At 37.3% G+C, this 19,228-nt stretch overlaps 2 protein-coding genes across 6 annotated transcripts in view; one reads left to right on the top strand and one right to left on the bottom strand.

The window, feature by feature from the left end:
* The window catches only part of LOC117154870 (uncharacterized), a 50,745-nt gene extending 45,020 nt beyond the window's left edge, over positions 1-5,725 (bottom strand). For 2 of the 5 annotated variants that reach the window (XM_076622770.1, XM_033330243.2), the window contains exons 1-2: positions 5,487-5,724; positions 3,276-3,638 (exon numbers count right to left, since the gene is read on the bottom strand). The gene's annotated coding sequence lies outside the window, so the exon portion shown is untranslated. The other 3 variants (XM_033330246.2, XM_076622771.1, XM_076622772.1) reach the window with 3 other exon arrangements.
* A 744-nt stretch (positions 5,726-6,469) lies between these two features.
* Positions 6,470-19,228, top strand: part of LOC117154886 (uncharacterized) — a 46,025-nt gene continuing 33,266 nt past the window's right edge. Inside the window, exon 1 of the mRNA XM_076622774.1 lies at positions 6,470-6,524. Within this exon, the coding sequence (XP_076478889.1) occupies positions 6,485-6,524 (40 nt within the window). The 5' untranslated portion in view covers positions 6,470-6,484. The remainder of the gene's footprint in view (positions 6,525-19,228) is intronic.

The raw sequence follows: 19,228 nt of genomic DNA, 5'->3' as shown, positions 1-19,228 counted from the left end.
ATAAATACGAATCTATTGGATTATATTAAAATTTCTGCTGGAAATTCTTTGGTTTAAATATGCAAATCTACGTTTAACTACTTAACAGTTACAACATTCGCATAATGCTACTTTTCGAAAATATTATCGATGTAAATGCAGATTTTGGAGAAGGATATTTTATATTATTATATAATATTTACATTATTCGCGAGGGGCAAGTCCAATTATTTATGATTTAACAATAAATATAGTCCAACAAAATCTCCATTAGTATAATATCGAAACCTCGAAGGAATATTCCTAGAAATTTCAGGAAACTCCGCAATTTATAATATTTTAATTCCATTAAAATTCCATTAAAATTCCATTAAAATATTATAAATTCATTCTTCGCTCGTAATATGCTCACACGTAAGCTCGCACTTTTTTGCAAGTATTTCTACTCAATCCATCACGAAACAACACCCTGCATAAAGCTTCTAGCTGAAACAACCCACCCACGATAAGATCATCACATGTTAACGACGTTTAATCGCCATACTATTAATCTCCGCGTTTACGACGATCGCTAAGAGTTTAAAACACGGTCGAAACTTTTGACCACGCTATCGCTTTCGATACAGTTGCTAACACGATAAACTTCCCCTATATTTTCTCATTGAGTGTTGCATATATAATGTATACATACGTGTACGGCCACGGAATCGTTCCGCAACGATGAGAAAAAGCGGATGAGTCAGCTGCTTCTTTCGCAACTTTCTAACGTCATTTACACGCTCGCCAATCCATGTCCGATCGTTCACATGCAACTCCACGATGAACACAGACTATCTATGCAAAACGAACGCGATCCTTCGATAATTCCATGTATTCTATGTTTTCGTTGCACGAGAATTGAAGTTCAGATACACGTGATTGGAATCGAAACAAATATTCCAAATCCATTTGGTCCATTCCTCCGAATATCGGCGTAATATTCGAATAAAGTTCGACACAAATGTAAAGTTATCTTGTTGCAATGTTTTATAAAACTAAGAATTTTAGGCGCGCGTTGCGACAATTTTTCGAAAATAGATGGAATGAGACAAAGGTCTCTCGAATAAAATATCGTGACAAAGTGTCGGAAACTTGTGGCTCGCTATCTGTAGAATGCTACTGGCTTAATTAAGCCAACTCGCCTTCAGATTAACGTTTCATAATGAAATTTGTGACTCTAAAATTTCAATTATATCCTAAGGATTCGCGGGAGTTTCATTTCTTGAAAAATTAAAAGGTCGCTAAAGTCCTGGATCGCCTTAATCACATTACCCTTGAATGCGAACTGAGAGAAAACGCTACAAAACGTTTCACGAAATGCCCGTGGCAGAACCAGTAACGATCGCTTTAATTCCGAGATTAGAAGTATCTTGAAATAATTTTTAGAATGTAAATTAATTTAAAAAAAAAAATCGTACGATTAAAATAAACACGCTCGTCGTAATACAGACGTTACAAGTAATTTAAACGTTTCTTTCTATATTTTGCGCCCCTATATTAATTAAATAAACGAGACGTTTAGAGACGCAGTAATTTAGAATCAAAATTCTTCTTTAGAAGTAGCAACTCTATAAAAGACTTTTTATATTTTCTTTTCCTCTCGTACGTGGCACTCGAGCGGAGCAGGTCGAGTTTCATCAAAGAAAATTGCTGCTTTGATAAAGCCTCGTTTTTCACGTTTTCCTAACGCGCCATTCAAGGCATGAACTTGAAATAATCCAATTACGTTAATTTGACGACTCTCTTCATACAGAATTTCAATAAAGAGGATTCTTCGCCTTTTAGCTGCCTTTTCACAGTCCTTTAAATCTGAAAATTGGACATTATTCCGTGACAACGCCACAGATTCACTTTAAATTCCGTCGGAATACCCAGACTAACAAAAATAACGCATCGAGAATTGTGTATAAAATAAAAAAAAATATAGGGGAACTTTGATCTCTTTCGTTGCTCACATAAATTCACTACTCAGGCTAAGACGCTAGAAATTATACAGAGAATACTATCGTACCTTCGTACTATTCTCGATTAAAGTACTGCTACAAGTTGAACACCTCGCATATTTCAACGCTACAACTACCAACAACTAAAGTATAAACTTGTACCAAAGAAATAAAAAATGAAATGCGAAAAGACACTCTAGAGACACTATGGAGTTCTACGAGCTCTAGCATTAATACGACCTATCGATCACAAAGAAGATATGCAGATAGAAAGACTCGTGTCGTAACGGTTTATAGCAAATTGTCACGGCCTGTATTGTACTTTCTATTGACCGACTAGAACCAACTGGAAACATCCTTGAATATATCGGGATCATTTACATGCATCCAGTTCTCTTTTCACCACAGATACTCGCGGTTAACTTTGTGGTTAATTGCTCTCGTGGTTCGCACCTTTATTTTTTAACTTTTATTTCGTCCAAGGAAGCATTTCGACTCGATATATACAGAGACCAAGTCGAACGGTTTCTTAGATACCTGGTCGGGACTCGGCGAAGCGAGTCTAACGAGACCCTTAAACTTAAATCACTCTGTTTACCGATACTGTATTCACGTTGTTTGCATGCGTATAATAAACTGTGAATCGAGTATTCGAGAGGAATTTGCAATGTCGTTGAAATTTACTTTTCGCAATTTTCTCTTTAGTAGATTTGGATCGAAGAGCAGTTAGAAGAAATAAAATTTCATTTTTCGTCATTCCGACCAATTGCAACGTTTCCAAAGTTTCTTTACGCGTCATCTGATAGATTAATTCTCCTAATTTCTCAAAAAAAGGCTCGTTGTTCGATCCAATTCTAGAAAACGTTATTCTATAGTTTAAGAAAGCGTCCGAGTATTAGTGAGACTGACTGTATGAAAATATTACAGTAAGTACAATGGTGTGCGAGTGTTAGGTTGTCCGAAAAGTGTCGTCCTTTCACTGACCCTTCTTTCACAACGACGCATCTGTATACAAACATGAAACCTAATCCGTCGAACGTTGTGATCTTTATTTTGATAGAGCGAAATGAATCATAAGTGATTCGATAAAATAATATAAAACGGAAAATGTTGTGCATCCATCATTACCTTACAAAAGGAAAGAAACTTTCCGGACGACCTAATACTTTTTGTAGCCATTGTAAAATAGCCATCTACAGTCTGGTCGTGTCATTTGTTTGATCATGGTCATAAAAATTGGAATTTGCATAAAGATCGGTAGCCTCAAGGACGCATTGTCAGATACGCGAAGGATACTGATTTTTCTGTACTTACTACGAGCAGATCTGAACGTGCTGCTGATGAAGGCGGAAGCAACGAGTCCGCATTATTCTCCCTCTTTCTCTGCCCGGCTCTCGCTGCCCTCTCCTCGACGTGACGGCCACGAGAGAGTAGCCTTTCGAAGTCTTGGCCGGTCACGCTTGTCCACGCGTTCTATATCTTCCTTCTTTTTCTCCCGTGCCTTTCACTCTTTCGCCTTTCTTCCTCTATCACGTGATCTCTGTCCCTCAGTTTTGTCTCTTCCCTTCGATTACGGGGTTCGCACTACACCCGCGAGCCACAACACACGGTACCCATGGCGACGCGTTCTCTCGCCATTTACGTTGTCTCTCCTCCTAATGTTCTTCCGCTCCCGATCTACGAAATCATCCCGTCTCTTTAATTCATTTGCATCCAACGGTATGGCACACAACCGACGACCAACGTAGTTACAGAAGACAAAGAAGGTATAATACTCGCAAGGTTAAGCGTGAACCGATGCGGAATATGAAAATTATGGAGAAAATAATCATAGCGAGGAAAATCGTGGAAGAGAACATTCATATTTTTTAACGAACTATGTTAATAAAAAGACGATATATCTGTTTTACTGACACGTAATTACACCTAACCGCGAACTTTTTCAATTACAATGAAATACAGGAAAGTTTACAGAAAAATATTTCTTTGCATCGTTACGAACCATAACAAACGTTACTTATTTACCGAAAAATTCTGCTTCCAAGAAACATTTAGAGCTATTTGGTAATTAGCTGAAGCAGTTTATTACGTATACTGATATTGGTCAAGGTTGCTTATCGGTTTACCGAATCCTTTCTAATATACCAAACAACCTCAACCATTAATCGGTCGAAATTTTCAATCCGATCGATCGATTATTTCTTACGACTGGCGAGAATCGATCGTGATCGATATCGAATACTTAACCGATAGTATATATCCTTCGCACGCCATTGTCATAGCAGTTTCTTTCTTTGTTCAACATTATTAGTCAGCGATTACCGAGTGAACGCTTGTCGAGGAGGAAAGTTTTCTGTCGAGGGAACTTGTTGCTCGATCATTTAAATCTGTGAATTTCTTACTTCGATAACTACAGCATGGTATCGAGGCAAGCGTTTCTTTCCTCGATACGCGTGTTCATCGAACGAGATCATATAGAAATCGATACTCTTACGCCTAGATTCACAAGCAGGGAAACGTCGATAACAGATCGACGGACAAGCGGTTTAAATATCGAAATTCATCGTAATTATCGACTGAATGAAACAGAATTGCACGGCTGATTGTTAATCATACACTTGTTCGAGTACATAGCCAAACGTTGGATTTCAGACTAACAAGTACAGATATAAGTAGCTAAAAAAGAGAAAAAGTCTCGTTGATGAGAAAATAGCGACTAATAGCGCGAAGAATTTTTTTTCATTAGAAAGAGAAAATTGAAAAGAATTGTTAGAAACTTGCTATGTAAACTTCGATATCGATACGACGCTTAAAATGTTCTAAAAAGGCTATTATATCATTGTAATATTACTTTATTTTCGTGCACAAGAATTATATGTAACCAGTAGATATTTATGTATATATATAATAATTACTACTATTACAACATGATACACAGAATATGACTTGTTACTACAATATTGTGATACACTATCGCATACATCGGTACGGCAATATTATTATTGACATATAGTGGTAATTACGCTATGGCAATCATAACATCACTACCTTCGTTACTTCTGTAAACATAATAGTAAGTTTCTGAACTAGCCGATATACTGTGGCAATATACTTGTGGCAACCACCAAACTATTCTCAAACAAATGCAACAGATGAAAATTAAAGAAAGTACATCTTTAAAATGTTTCTACGATTCTATGAACCGAATAAAAGTCGTCATCGGTAAAGAATTCGGAAATAATCGAAAGAAACACTTTTCGAAAATTCTCGGTATATCAGAGAGAGAGAAAGAGAGAGAGAAAGAGAGAGAGAGAGAAAGATCATAGTAAACATTCCTGAAATAATAAGAAACAATCGTGACGCATACCCGAAATCCATAGACAGAGGTCGACGCAACGTGAAAACCGAGAGACATCGATAATCAACACGCTGCTGACCGAAAAAAAACAATGCCCGCGATTTGGGTTAGATTGCACAATGAGGCTTTTGTCACAATTCCTTCGTAAAAACAGATAATAAGCTAACCTTCGAAACGTCTGTGCTTGTTGGATGCAAACGAATTAACGATCTGTTGACTTTCGTCTGCCCCACGCAAGAACCGTCACTGGTCGTCTGTCATGTGCACACGTTAGTATCGTAGTTGGTTTCGTAGTTGGCGGAAGTTTTCAAATTCACTGGTTCGAAGCGCGGACGATATTAAAGTTCGACAATGCGCACTATAAGACGCTCGGCGCGAGACTGACTACGCGAGTCGTGCACGTACCCTTGCTGTTTCGGAGTGTCGCGCCGTCTACCAATCAGTGCCACGGATTCCTGCGTAGGTATGCGTTCGCGCATGCGCAACGACGCGTCGAGCGGTCGCTTGCCGATCGCGAGCCCGTGATGCCACTGTTAAGGATAATAGTACTTTCTGAATTATGTATACATATTGCGATTAATAGATCGTAATTTAATAGGCCGTGTAAGATCCAATATACTAAATAGAAACTTCCATATCGATTATTACCAAAGTTTTTCTTTCTTGTTTATCTCCTTTGTTAAATGTTCTTAATTCTCGAATACAATCGATTACAGCGGTGTCTCAATTATCGAACGATTGATATGGGCCGAACATATCTCGAATAATCGAAAACTCGAATAGTACGGAAGGATCCATGGCTGTTAATAAATCGTGCAACAAAATTGTAAAAAACATTCTGGTCGTTTGTATATGTATTTAAGTTTGATTAACTATTTGATTGATTGAACGTTTGATTGCCTTGACAATACCTCGCTACATACACTTTCGTATTCCTTATATTAACTTATGTTACTTTCGGAAAAAATGGAGTCATGGTAAAGTTCAAAGCGACTCGAATAATACGGAACTTCGATTAAACAGTGCTCGCATAACCAAAACTCCACAGTGCATTCTTTTCTAAAAGTTTACAGTGAACCGTATGGATTCCGATATAATTATCGGCAATCACTGGAATGTTCTATTGCTGCTGTATGTGTGATGTGTAGTGCCTTTGTGTGCGAGCATGAGTAAATCTCTGGAGAGTGTTCTCTTAAGCCTTCTTGGTAAGTTTAATCACCAAACTTATAATATACACAATATACATGTATGCTATATTAATTATTATGAAATATATTATATATATACATTTTATAATACATTCTTTCTGCTTGACTTTTGAAAAATTCAAATAATCGCGGAAATTAGTTTTTAGAAGTAACAAAAGATAAAGGGAGGTGCAACAAAAAATTAATGAGTCCCACCTTCTGCTAGGGACAGCTACTTAAATAAAGTAAAAGCATATTTTTATGCGTCCCGTTTATTAATTACGTGCCACGTCACGGACGTAATTTAATCACTCTCTGTCGTGCAATTTTCATTATAAGGAAATAAATTTTCACACACTAAATGTATTCTTTCATGACCAAACTTTCTTTTGCTCGCGGTACTCTTAACGTGTAATTTTGAAACACGCGTACGATTCACCGTGTTATCATCGCGTCGTTCTTTGATGATTGATGACAAAGGTGACAGAGAGAGAAAAAAAGAAATTATTTTACATCCTTGAAAAATGTAAATAATCGACGAAGAAAGAATTATCGACGAACATATTTCACGCGCGCTTGACATACAGGTTTTTGAAACGAGTATAGAGGACGGGCGCAGGTACAGATTACAGCGCAAACAAAGTTATAAAAATAGTGGAACCAGAAACTCTCTGGAACAGCGTGGAAAAAAACACTGTAACCGTTCCAAAAGTTATATCGTGACAAATTTATCAGATACAAATGCAAAGGTATTCCTAGAAAATCGAGGAGCGATCGTCAAAATCATTCGTTGAAATATTGCAAGTGGCGACAAAAATATAAACGTACGTTTGATTTGTCCGTAAATCGAATTGGAGCAAATCGGATAGATTGTATTTGATTAAAGGGATTGCAATCCTCTGCCAGTGAGAAATTGATTCTGGCCCGCAAGCTATAAAGGAATAGCAATTCGAGTAATTTGCAAAACAAATTAAACATTTTCGTTGACTATACTTGCCGTGATTTATTATTAACAGGGAAAAATTAGAATTACAGGTGTGATAGAATTACAACGATGACTTTTTACCTCTCTTAACCTGTTAAAGGTATTGAAAATACTACTATCCTTTAATGATATTTAATCTTTTTTTTATTATCAGTCGCGAGTACTCGGAGGATGTTTATAACTAGGAGCTAAAAATCGTTTCGATAATTACAGTGATTGAAGGCAAACTGTTTAACTGAAATTACTTCTTTCTTTGTACAAATGCTATAGTCGATACTTATTTTCTTAAAATAGAAACAACATAACAGCTCTAGATTTTTCGAAGGATACTTTCCGAAGGATTTTTTAAAGATATTGGTTACTACTCATTATAGATACGTTCTGTCCTACTTACGATTAGCATTCTCACCACGGTCGCTAATAACCTTACAAGGTGCATATGACCTTGAAGACACATAATGAGAATAACAACGAAATAGGTGAAAGAACATCGTCGCTGTATTTTAATAGTTACGCGATCATCCGTATTTGGATAAATCACGAATTAAGGGTTAATGAACGAAACAAATTACCGATGCGAATCGTCGTTATGCCACGGTTTGGTGCTTCGACGCGAAAGTACGTAGGAGGATGCGCTTTTCCGGATGTGCACGCACGTGTATCTAACGAAACAGGAAAATCTCTGCACCACGGTTCACTACGGTATACACGATTCGCCTCGTTACGAAGGATGAGCCCGAAAATTGTGTTTCCGTAGCAATGAACTAATTACCGTAATAATCAGCGCTTATTAACTTACATAAAATCCTTTCTCTGCAAGCTCGAGCAGCATGGATCGCGCACTCTTCGCCTCGATTTGATTTGATTACGATAAACAGTCGGTTGTTTGCTTTTCGCCGTTCTTCTGTATTTTATAAGAAAAAATTGGTTCAGGCATCGTACAATTTTTCGTTGCTGTTAGACGAAGAGTGGCCAACATCAGAGAAATTAGAACGACAGCCATGTTTTGGCTGTTAACGCGTTGCTTCGTGCTTCTAATAATTCTTTTATTCCGTTTGCTAGATTATTTCATATCTTTAGACCCAACTTCTAGAGACAACAATTATTGCGAGTTTTTATTTGCTCCAAATAGCTGAAAAATTGAGGAAACGAAACGGAATTGCGTTAACTTGCCTCGTCCTCGTGGAATTTCTTAAAAAACGCGTGGCTGAGTTTAAGAAAAATTACGAGGTTCTATATTCTTATGGAATTACAGCCTCCTGAAATAACATTCGTCGATAATATTGATTTATTTGTGCAAGAGACCCTTAGTTCGCTATGGCTTTCATAATGCCGTAGCTGTTGCACAACAAACGACATCGTCATACGTGCAAACCGAACTTATACGTACAGATCGATGGTACGTTCTCATAAAGAAATGTTACCGTCGCGATGCATATTTCATGCCTCGGCTCTGCTTTTCCGCAGCGGAAAATTGACGTGAACGAAAGTTCACGACACAATGTCGCTCGCGTAAAATTACAGGCGTGGAACTAGGATCTAGAAATATGTATACGGAACGGAGCGTATCGTCACAGGGGAAAACATTGCTGGGCGAATGTCGCGGTGTATTTTACCTAATTTAGATACGATGTTTTTCCTTTCTTTCTTTAGTATTTTCTACTTTTTTTTTCATGTTTTAAGGTCTCTACCTTGTTTTCTCTTAATTGGCCGTCCAGACGTATTTATCGTTCCATCCATAACGTAACAACTACTATAACGATATACTAGCAACTCGACCGGAATCATCGGTTGGATTCCACAATTTTCCGGTTCTTTTTTAAAACCTTGCGTTTATTAGAAAAACAAACTTTATCCAACTCTTCTGCTAAAAGTAGATTAATCTGTTGTTAAAATCCGCCTTTCATTAAAAGCTAGAAATGAATTCGAAAGTACAATGTTTGTTTAAAATATCCTTAAAAAATGGTTTCACGCGAAGCCACCGTGTTTAACGACGGTGAAGCGGCTGTGGCCATTGTGACGCTTAAAAAACGATTCCGCGTTGATTCACATAAAGTGGCTTGAAGTCGTTTTCAAACCTGAGACCCCTGTGAATGCACGAGAAAAAGGCTTCCATACGTGTAAGGGTTCCATGAAACGAGATCTAGCCGGCTGTATTATAACTTATAATGTAGGCTGTTCTCTGGCCATGATACACCACGTAAATTTCGAACGATGGAAACAAAAGCCACGTTGCTTTGTACTGTGCCCCTTGTTTCGTATTCCACGGTGCTCTCTATGTACCGGTGCATTTTATTGTTGCTGAAAACGTGAATTACTTGCATAAATGCCGTCCCTATGCGTGCAACTTTAATGACAATTAAAGAATAAGAATAAGAATGACCGGTGTAAAAGAATCATTTTTTGTTTTCTGTTTCGTGTGTGCCGTAACAATATGCGCTTCTGTACCAAAGCATAATACGTATAATATTCTTGTGCCACTAACGATATCTTTTTAAAAAAGCATATTTTTTCGTTTCTTTTTAATATTTGCGAAATGTCTGGTCTGCCGTGAACTTTACCATTATCGTAATAAATTATTGTCGTGGATATAAGATACTGCTGTTCTTGAATATGAAAGGAAAATAATGGAAAGCAGTTCTGTTATCCAATTTTGCATGAAAGTCGCTGTCAGATAAAGCAGTATAATGAACAGAAAATTGTATCTGGTAATGTTCTTTGACAGTACCCAGTATCTTTCAACGCGATCGCATGTTTTTGTAATAAAAATTATTTTTAAAAAAACAAATTCTAGACGAGCAAATATTTTCGATCTTTCCAATGTAAACGATGCATACTCGAGAAGCGTTATATTTATATAGAGAATATTTTTAATCGAAAACTAATAAGAATATCTTTAAAAGTGAATGGTGAATTGAAATCTACGAATTTCCAATTTATAAATCCAATACGCTGAACATTCCGTCGATTGCCAATAGAAGATAAAGTTCGTCGTTTTGAATAATCAATCCTCGTCTTCGTCTTTCAAAACTTACAACGAGTCTTCGAAGAAATAACGAACGCTCAAATAGCTATCTATTTCGTTATTTTGAGATTGATGGAATCTCAAGTTTTATTCTCGTTTCCTTTTACCATTATTAAAACTTAACTGACAAATAATCTACGTTATCTTACTTTCAATGTCATTTGAAATTTCTATTTATGCATTTCAAGATTTTATTCAATACCCGTTTATGTAACCACTCTATTGCCACACTGTACTCCGCAATCTGAAGTAGATTTCACGCTTTCACGGTGTCATATTGGCGTTATTAAATACGAAATATCAGTGTCGATTGTAACCGCGCTGCGATGATATTTTTGTTTTGTATTTTTTCTTTTTTTTTTCTTTTTTTTACACAGACGGGTTGCAATACACGTACCAGAGAAGTTTCTTTGATACATATCGAATCAATGTATCGAAAAAACGGATTTCTATTCGTATCGAAACGGGTTTTGTGGTTTTATTCGATATAGAAGTAGATATTACACATAGTTTGTGGTAAAGTGAAGTTTGATAGCAGTTAATTCTGCATAATACAAGATACGATGTTAAGAACGATAGAGTCGTAATCCTCGTTAGGATTTTCAAATTATTCCACAGTATGTTACGACACGCACCACCGATTTCATAAATATCTTTGTTTCTCGAATAACACAAAATTCGCTTAATTTATTAACTCCGGTTAAACCAAGAGCGATGGATAAAATAAACTTGTAGAAATTTATAAAATGCTGTTTTCATACACAATTATCGTGGAACATTATGGTTTTTTACACGCTTGGATATTACACTTTTAATGTAATTCATCGAGTAATTATGTGTACATGAAGGCAATCTCTCTTTAAATTGACTCTTTGTTACCCCATTATCATAATTCATTCATTAACTTTACTTTAATAGAATAATCAAATAATTTGCACGTTGATAATTAAATTTGATTTAAAAGTGCTACGAAATATATTCTCGTACATGCTAATAGATAATAAATTGGAATATTTTAATAAATACGTATATAGGAATTACACAGGAATTACATGGAAATATTTTTCAAATTCCTTTGACATTTTCTTGAGATTGTTCGATTGAATTATATAAACCTTCTTAAAAGCACTGGTCGAGCAAATGAGTCATAAACCTTGAAACTTGTTGACAAAATTAGTCTTTTAAAACAATGATAAATTATTCGCTCATTTACAGAAAATGAATAAACAACAATTTAGCACCATGATAAATATTTGTTGAACATTGAAAACGACATTCCAAGAAGTCGTTGGAACTGGAATATTTTCCATAATCCGTCGACAATAACGTTCTTTATCGCATGTTTTCTCATTTTTGCGGCACTTTTATATACATATTTTTATTTCGATATTTATTTCAACTGCTTGAATCAAGAGGATAAAATAAAATATTATTTCAGCCGAATAATATTGAAAGGCCATTAAATCGTCCGCACATGCTATCTGCTTGTTGTTTTAATTAATAAAAGATCGTCATAAATACATCAGCTATAATAATTTTATTCGAAAGCCGCTTAAATTTCCATTTCTTCGTCTCCCTAACTATGCTCGTTCGTCCAACTTGCTAGTAAATTTTAATTCTTTTTCTTCCTATTCTTGAAGTAGGATTATTAAATTTGTAAGAAGAATCTGCAGGAAAAAGCTTTATCCACGATAAAGCTAGAATTCTACTGCAAGTTATTATAACGCAGATTTGCTCAGCTACGCTCGCTCCTCGTATTTCCTTTATCCTTTACAATCATCGTATTCACGCAAGCAAAACGACACGCAAGCTTATATTTGCCGCATCACTCTCGATTACTGCATTCGTGTAAATCAAACCTAATTATTCTAAACGAACGATCATTAACATACTACTGACCGATTTATTGAAGTAGGGTTTCGTTGCCGGTTTAGTTTGCCACTAATATTTACAGAAGAATGGCTTTCGATGTATAAAGTCTCGATATAAGATCAGAAAAACCTGTTTGTACATGTATGCGTAAACCTCTAGACGATAAATTAGTAATCTGTCGAAGGTTAATTAAATACACAAATATATAGATTAATAACCGATAGTACAATGATACGGAAGGATTGACGTTCGTTGTTAGCGTTGCTATGTTATGGGGATTACGATAGAGACGCGTACTTTACTGTACAACTTTCTCGCGAAGGATGTTCGACGAAGAGAACGTGTTGATAAATCTTGTAAATCCAATCTTCCACAGTCAGACAGTGCAACCACCGTTACGTTGGAAAACGAATCCGTTCGATCGATTTCGCTGCAAACTTGGACGGATTTCCTATCGGATGAATACATTTCGAGCCCCGTGGGATTTTTGTTGGCAGCCTCGACAATACCTTGCAGCCGTTTATCGCGCCACTCGTTTCGCTCCATTAATTATTTCGCTCGGCTATTTAACGGTTTCACTTCGTTATTTAATCGTAATCTTCGAAGACCGGTACAGCGTATTGAAAGGGAGATTATGCGAGAAGTTCTTGTCGCGTTAATATTGATATAAAGTACCGAAGTACCACCTGCCTTCCCTTTCCCTTTGAGCAAAACTTTAATCATGTAGACACTTTAAACCAGCATCTACTCGATTAAAATAATTTCCACGTAGTTCTGCTTTTAGAGTTTCCAAGGGCAATCTAATATTTTATTATTCTAGAACTAGAGTTCTATTCCAGAACTTTAGCAATTAAGGGTCGAGAGAGGGTTGCGTCTATTTAAGGAATCTTGAAAAATCGAACGGATCGCTAAACTTCTTCTCATAGTGTTAAAAATAGCGTTTGCATTCGCTGATAACTTGCGCTTAATAATTCTCTCCTAAGTTGTCTGAAAGGTAAATGAATCATCCGAGAAGATGAAGTGACCGAGAAGAAATTCCATTAGTTAGAAGGATGAATTTCTGGCTTTATCGTTTGCTGTAGATACGCTCTCTTTTTATCGACGTGTTAACCAACAAAAGAAGGATATTCGTTACTGCTTGACGCGTTAACAATTGTTAAAACATTTAAGCAAACCCTATTTACACTTTGAAAAATACATCAAATTCTTCTGATAATTCTCCGCCGTTTACGGAAATATTTATCACGAGGCGATGTTTTTCCTTGTATTTAGCGGAACTACGATAAAATCGTAATGGATCGGCGTTATTACTATGAATGAGATAAGAAGAAGATAATTAATTACCTGTATTTACAAATAGAGGATTATCTCTAACAACGTTACTCCTAACCTAATAAATAGGAAGATTATAATACCGGTTTGATGCCACAACTTTTAATCAGGTTAAAATACGAACATGTACGTAGTTCCACGGTTTCCCCACGAAACTAGAATTTATCGAACTTCGTCGACAGTTGACCAATCTCGAGTGATTTCACACAATGATCCGTATATTTTTACTCTTAATAAAATTGCAAATGGAATATTAATATCTCGTAGGGAATTTAATATGTTTGTTGAGTACCTTTTTAAATACCTTATGGAATATCATAATTTATTCCGAAACGAGTTGGACCAACCGGTTCAATTTGTCGGAGTAAGAATTCCCAGTAAATGTAATCAGCTGCACGCCCCTCGTAAGTTATCAACACACGCGATAGATAAGCGTTTTTCTGATAATGTGAAATTAACGCTTGCACGTTGAATTTTGCATGATTCACTGGCATTGGTATGCACGAGCATGGATGAAAATTTATTGATCCACGCGAAGTATAAATATTGTTCGTATTCGCTTCTTTTATGACTATCGTATATCTCGTTCTATAAATTGAACGAGTCATTGATTATTCGTGTAAATACGAATATAAACGTTAAAATTGACCAAAGATCAAGATCGCTGCTGCTCCATAACTTTTTTATTACGAGTTTCGTGAAAGACGTGAAATTTATTTCGATTCCGAGAAACGTAAAGCACAAAGCGCATATACTCTACGTTTCAGTTGTTTTCATTGCACCTCGTAAAATAAATTTCACATCGATCGCCAATAATTCTTCGTAGCAATCGACGCATTGGTCTCTTTTCGCAAATTAACTAGACAGGTAATCGCGTTGAAGAAAGATTCGCGTGCCGCTTAACGCTGTCAAAGATCGGAACGAACGAGATCAAGGTGTCAGCTTCGAGCATACGACGCTAAGCAGCGAGATTAGAGAGAAGGTTGAAAAGCAACAGGATATCCTTGACACAATCGGTGGCGAGAAACGCGAGGGGACGTTGTTTTGCGCGTCGAGCAACGCGGAGTCGCGAGCACGTAAATTACTTTCCTGTTTCGGTGCTGAACTGACCCTTAAGATCCGAGCAACATCGTCGTCCATGGTCCCGATTAATTCCGGACCGAGGGCACCGCCGCTTCCAATCGAGTTACAGTCGATAGGATTATGGAATTACAAGGTTAAAGCCGAACGGCGAGTTCGACGCCGATAAGGTTAATGGATGTAAGACTCGAGACCAACGTCGAATGCCGTTGGCAAAAATGGACTAGAGCGGAAAAGGTAACGTGGGATTACATGGGCTACCCTTAAACGATTTTTCGAAAATTATTGAATCGATTAGGCGAGATACCGCATTCGGCGAACAGGAGTCGTTCGAGCAAAATACGACTTTTAATTGGGAAGGGAGGATGATAGAAAATGATCGATTTTTGTGGTGGATCGGACATTGAAAATATTCGAAAAAATTGTTCGAGGAAATTATAAAAGCGCGATCTTTTTACCGGTCGTATAAGGAGAAAGTTGAAAACGAAAAAGTTTGTAAAAAAAGCGGCCAAAGTATGAAGCGAACAGAGCGAAAAACTGATAGTCTTGAACTTCGAATGATAAGATAGCTTCGTAACGAATGGATAAAGTTGAAAAGTTCAAGCGCTATTTTGTAGATAAAAGGGGATATTTGTATTATACGCGAGAAATAGTTGAGAAAAATACCTGAGAATTTCAGTATAATTTTAAATCAGTTTAATATATAAGTATCCTTTTCTGGTAAAATTAAAAAATTCCCCTCGTAAAATTAAAAAATTGAAAAATGACATCGTAACTGACAACGAGCTGTCTATAATAGTTGGGATAGCGTTTCGCGTTTGGTTATCAAGTTCGATCATAAATCACAAACGCTGGAAATTGTCACGATCGAACGTACACGTGGTTTTCCCTCGCACGAAGTCCATAATTTATGACGGTGGGCGTATCATCTGGTTTTTCATTCTGACCGAAATAAAATCGTCTACGGCTGGTCGTACGGCCGGAGTGCTTTTAAAGTTCCACGTGGGTTCACGATAAAAGAAAATATCGCAGAGACGTCGATCACGTACATATTAATTAATTGTTTTATGATCGAGATACGGCCGTCAGTAAATAGGAAAACTGAAATTTAACAAACGCGATAATCGATCGGTGTTCTGCGAATGACACGCCGAAATTACAATGTTTGCGAACAACGTGCTCGAGAGAGCGACGTCGACATTCTGCGGTAACATCGATCGGTCAGTACACATGCACTTTCCAGACGGTTTTGCTACGAATAAAATATTTAATCGGATAGTCTACGCTACACAATAGCGTAACTTACGGAAAGGGTCAACAACCTTCGTCGATTTGCATCTCTAGCTTAATCCCTCGATCGTGGAAATACGAGATGGTTTAACACGAAACGCAAATGTCTCTGTCGATCTTAATTTCGATTATCATTGGAACGAAAGCACGATTATACGTGATCGTGACAACTTTGCGAGTTAAAAAATCTGTTACACGATCATTTTGTTAGTTCTGTAATTTCTAGAGTATTTGCGCGTGTTAAATCACAAACGGTGTGATTATTACGTGTGAATAACTGCGGCGACATACCTGCTCCGATGAAAGGAAAAGTTCCGCACGGCAGCATGACGCGTTTTAATGAATCGTGTGCTCCAACTGCAATTTACGCCATAGAGAACGAATCTGTGTGTTCGCCGTTAATTTGGAGCGGCACGATAATAAGACGAAATCAAACGGTGATTGCAATGAATTACTGCGAACATTTCATTAGCGTTATTAATTACAATCCATTGTATTCGCTAATGAAGTCGTTAAACACAGATTATTAGCTACGGCTTCGGCTTGTTGTATCGTTACCTCTATTACGTGCTGTATTCTATTATATTATCTTAATTCCGTGTAAAGGGAACACGCTGTTACCAGCGAACAGCGCAAGCAGATACGTCGTATGCACGTAACTTTCATTCGCGTGATCTGTCGAAACAGTAGCACCGAGAAAATTACCTATTTATTTATTTCGCGTGAATTCATAAATGAAACGAAGAACGTAACGTTGAGTAAATTTTGAAACAACGCCGCCGATTCACTTGGTTGATGTTTAACTTCTTTCGTAAAAATAAGATGGAGATAAATTATACCGTTTCGTAATATTGGTAGATGAATCAGCCTGAATCTATGTAATTTTCTACAACAAACACGCGTACGATATTATGGAAATGCGTGTACTGGATGGTAGCGCAATTTACAGACAATTTTCCTTTAACGCCCCGTTCTCGATTTCTTCTTCCGCCCCGTTTTCTCCCAATCTGCTCTGATTTCCTCTGTTTTTCTTCTTTCCGTCCAATCTCCCAACGCTCTCACTTTCCAGCCATGTCTTTTTCCTTCCCCTTCGTTTATTTCTGTTACCCGAGGCCGTAATAAGAGAACCGATTGCAGACTAGAAGAAAATTGTCTACAATTTATGATAACCTTCCGGCACAGCGTACTTACTTGGCACGGAACAAATAGGCTTTCTTTGTGGTAAAAGTCAGCTTCTTGCGTTTAAAGGATCAGACACTGCGAAAGGAACGCTTGCCGCGCCCTTTATATTATACTTCCAAACCCGTGCACGTCTTTTTAGAACCGAAAGTCTGTGACCCGAAAGTTACCTTCTCCCGTTGAAGCTTTCTTAGGAAAATTATTTCGAGAATCGGAATTGTTCGACCTTTTATACGTTATAATTTTCACGTTTCTCAACGTTTTTGTTCCAACGTTTTCCTTCCGCTATCCGTGTGACATTTATGAAATAAATTAACACAAAGCCGCAGCACGTTGTAGGCGCGACAATATGCAAATTGGACAAAATGCAGATAGGATGGTTCCAACGCGCGTTTCGCTTGCCCAAGCCTCTGACATTAATCAGATTGCAAGATAAAGCGGCGGTGGTTCGCGGTCGATTTTCACAATTTCGTTTTTCACGGCAAAAGGAGACCGGAATGCAGCAAAATATTGCACACGCGTTGCAACGCGAAGAGAAAGCGTCTTGTTATAGGACAATACGTAATTCTATTTCCTGTAAGAGGTGCCTGGCTGATTATATTAGATCGTAACATACGAAACAGTCGCTTGAACGCTTCGTATTCTTTCGATCTGCGTTACGTTACTTATTTCTCCAACGTATTTCGTAATAATCTAATAAATTGTAATTTTCTTCTGTATGGATCCGTTCAACGTCATTCCGCAATATTTCTACGAAAAATGCGTCAAGATATTTTCAGATTCGCGAAACGAACGAAAATGAGAATTCTCGTAGGAACAGAACGCTATAATTTCTCGCTTTTGTTTCACCAATGACGCGTACAACGGTGCCAGAAACAGGAGAAAAAAATATCTGTAACAAAGCAGATTCGTGTTTGCAAACGTTTCCAGAAGTTTCGTTCTTTTTTCTCTCCTTTTTTTTTAGGGGGCTTTTTTATTCTTCCTTTTTTTTTTTACCAACATTCCGTACGGTTCGAGTTTATTGGAGCGAGTCAGTTTCTCTGGATTCTATCTGGCATCTAGCCGAAAAATAAATAATGCATGGGGAGTGACTGCGATTTTCGACGAGAACGAATAGAAAGCGATGAAAATCGCCACGTAACCCAATCAGATACGTTACTTAACACTTTCTAATATTTCCTAGAATTTCGTATTAAACGATTCTACGAAATTAGACTAAACTTTTAAGCTACGGTACACCCGAAGAGAGAGAGAGAGAGAGAGAAAAGAGGAACGACGAGTTTGCAAACGTGAAAACAGATTTTATTTTATTTGGCAAAGCTGGCAAATTCCATCTTACGATATTTGGACGAATAACAGAAACACGCTGAATATCAAAATTTCATTGTTCGCAACATTGTTTCGTGCACACTGGCTACCGCTCGATGGATTTATTTGAGAATTTGTGGTATATCATAGATTTGCCAGAATTTATAGTATCGCAGGTATTATAGAATTTATGGTATTATGGGAAGAAGGAGGAAACGAGTCGAGCTTTCGGGAAGCATCGATCGATACCGTGCATTCTATAGCACGTTTGCTTTCAACCATTAAAAAAATCGATGGATAATAATTCGTAAAATCCATAAATCGTAAATTTCGTTGAAAGGAACTTTTTTCTCGACCATCGTAAATTTTCAGTGGCATCATAGATAGTGATCGATACGCGGAGGAAAAGCACCAAAGTCGGACGCAGATTTATGACAGTACGTATCGAAAAGAAACGAAAGAGATTATGAGACAAAGTAAAAACTGCCGGAGACAGGGAGAATGTGAAACTTACCCGCTGTATGGTGACTTGGACGAAACTGTTCGAATAACGTTCGAATTAATTTTTATGGATGTGGAGGAAATTTCTAATAGTTGGGCGCAGATGAAAATATCTGTGCAATTTACGACGAGAGAATGTTCGTGAACACA

The sequence above is a fragment of the Bombus vancouverensis genome, chromosome 11, assembly GCF_051014615.1.
Source record: "Bombus vancouverensis nearcticus chromosome 11, iyBomVanc1_principal, whole genome shotgun sequence".
NCBI classification, from domain to species: Eukaryota; Metazoa; Arthropoda; class Insecta; order Hymenoptera; family Apidae; genus Bombus; species Bombus vancouverensis.
Note: the sequence above shows the minus strand (reverse complement) of the source record. Positions and strands in the feature narration are given on the sequence as shown.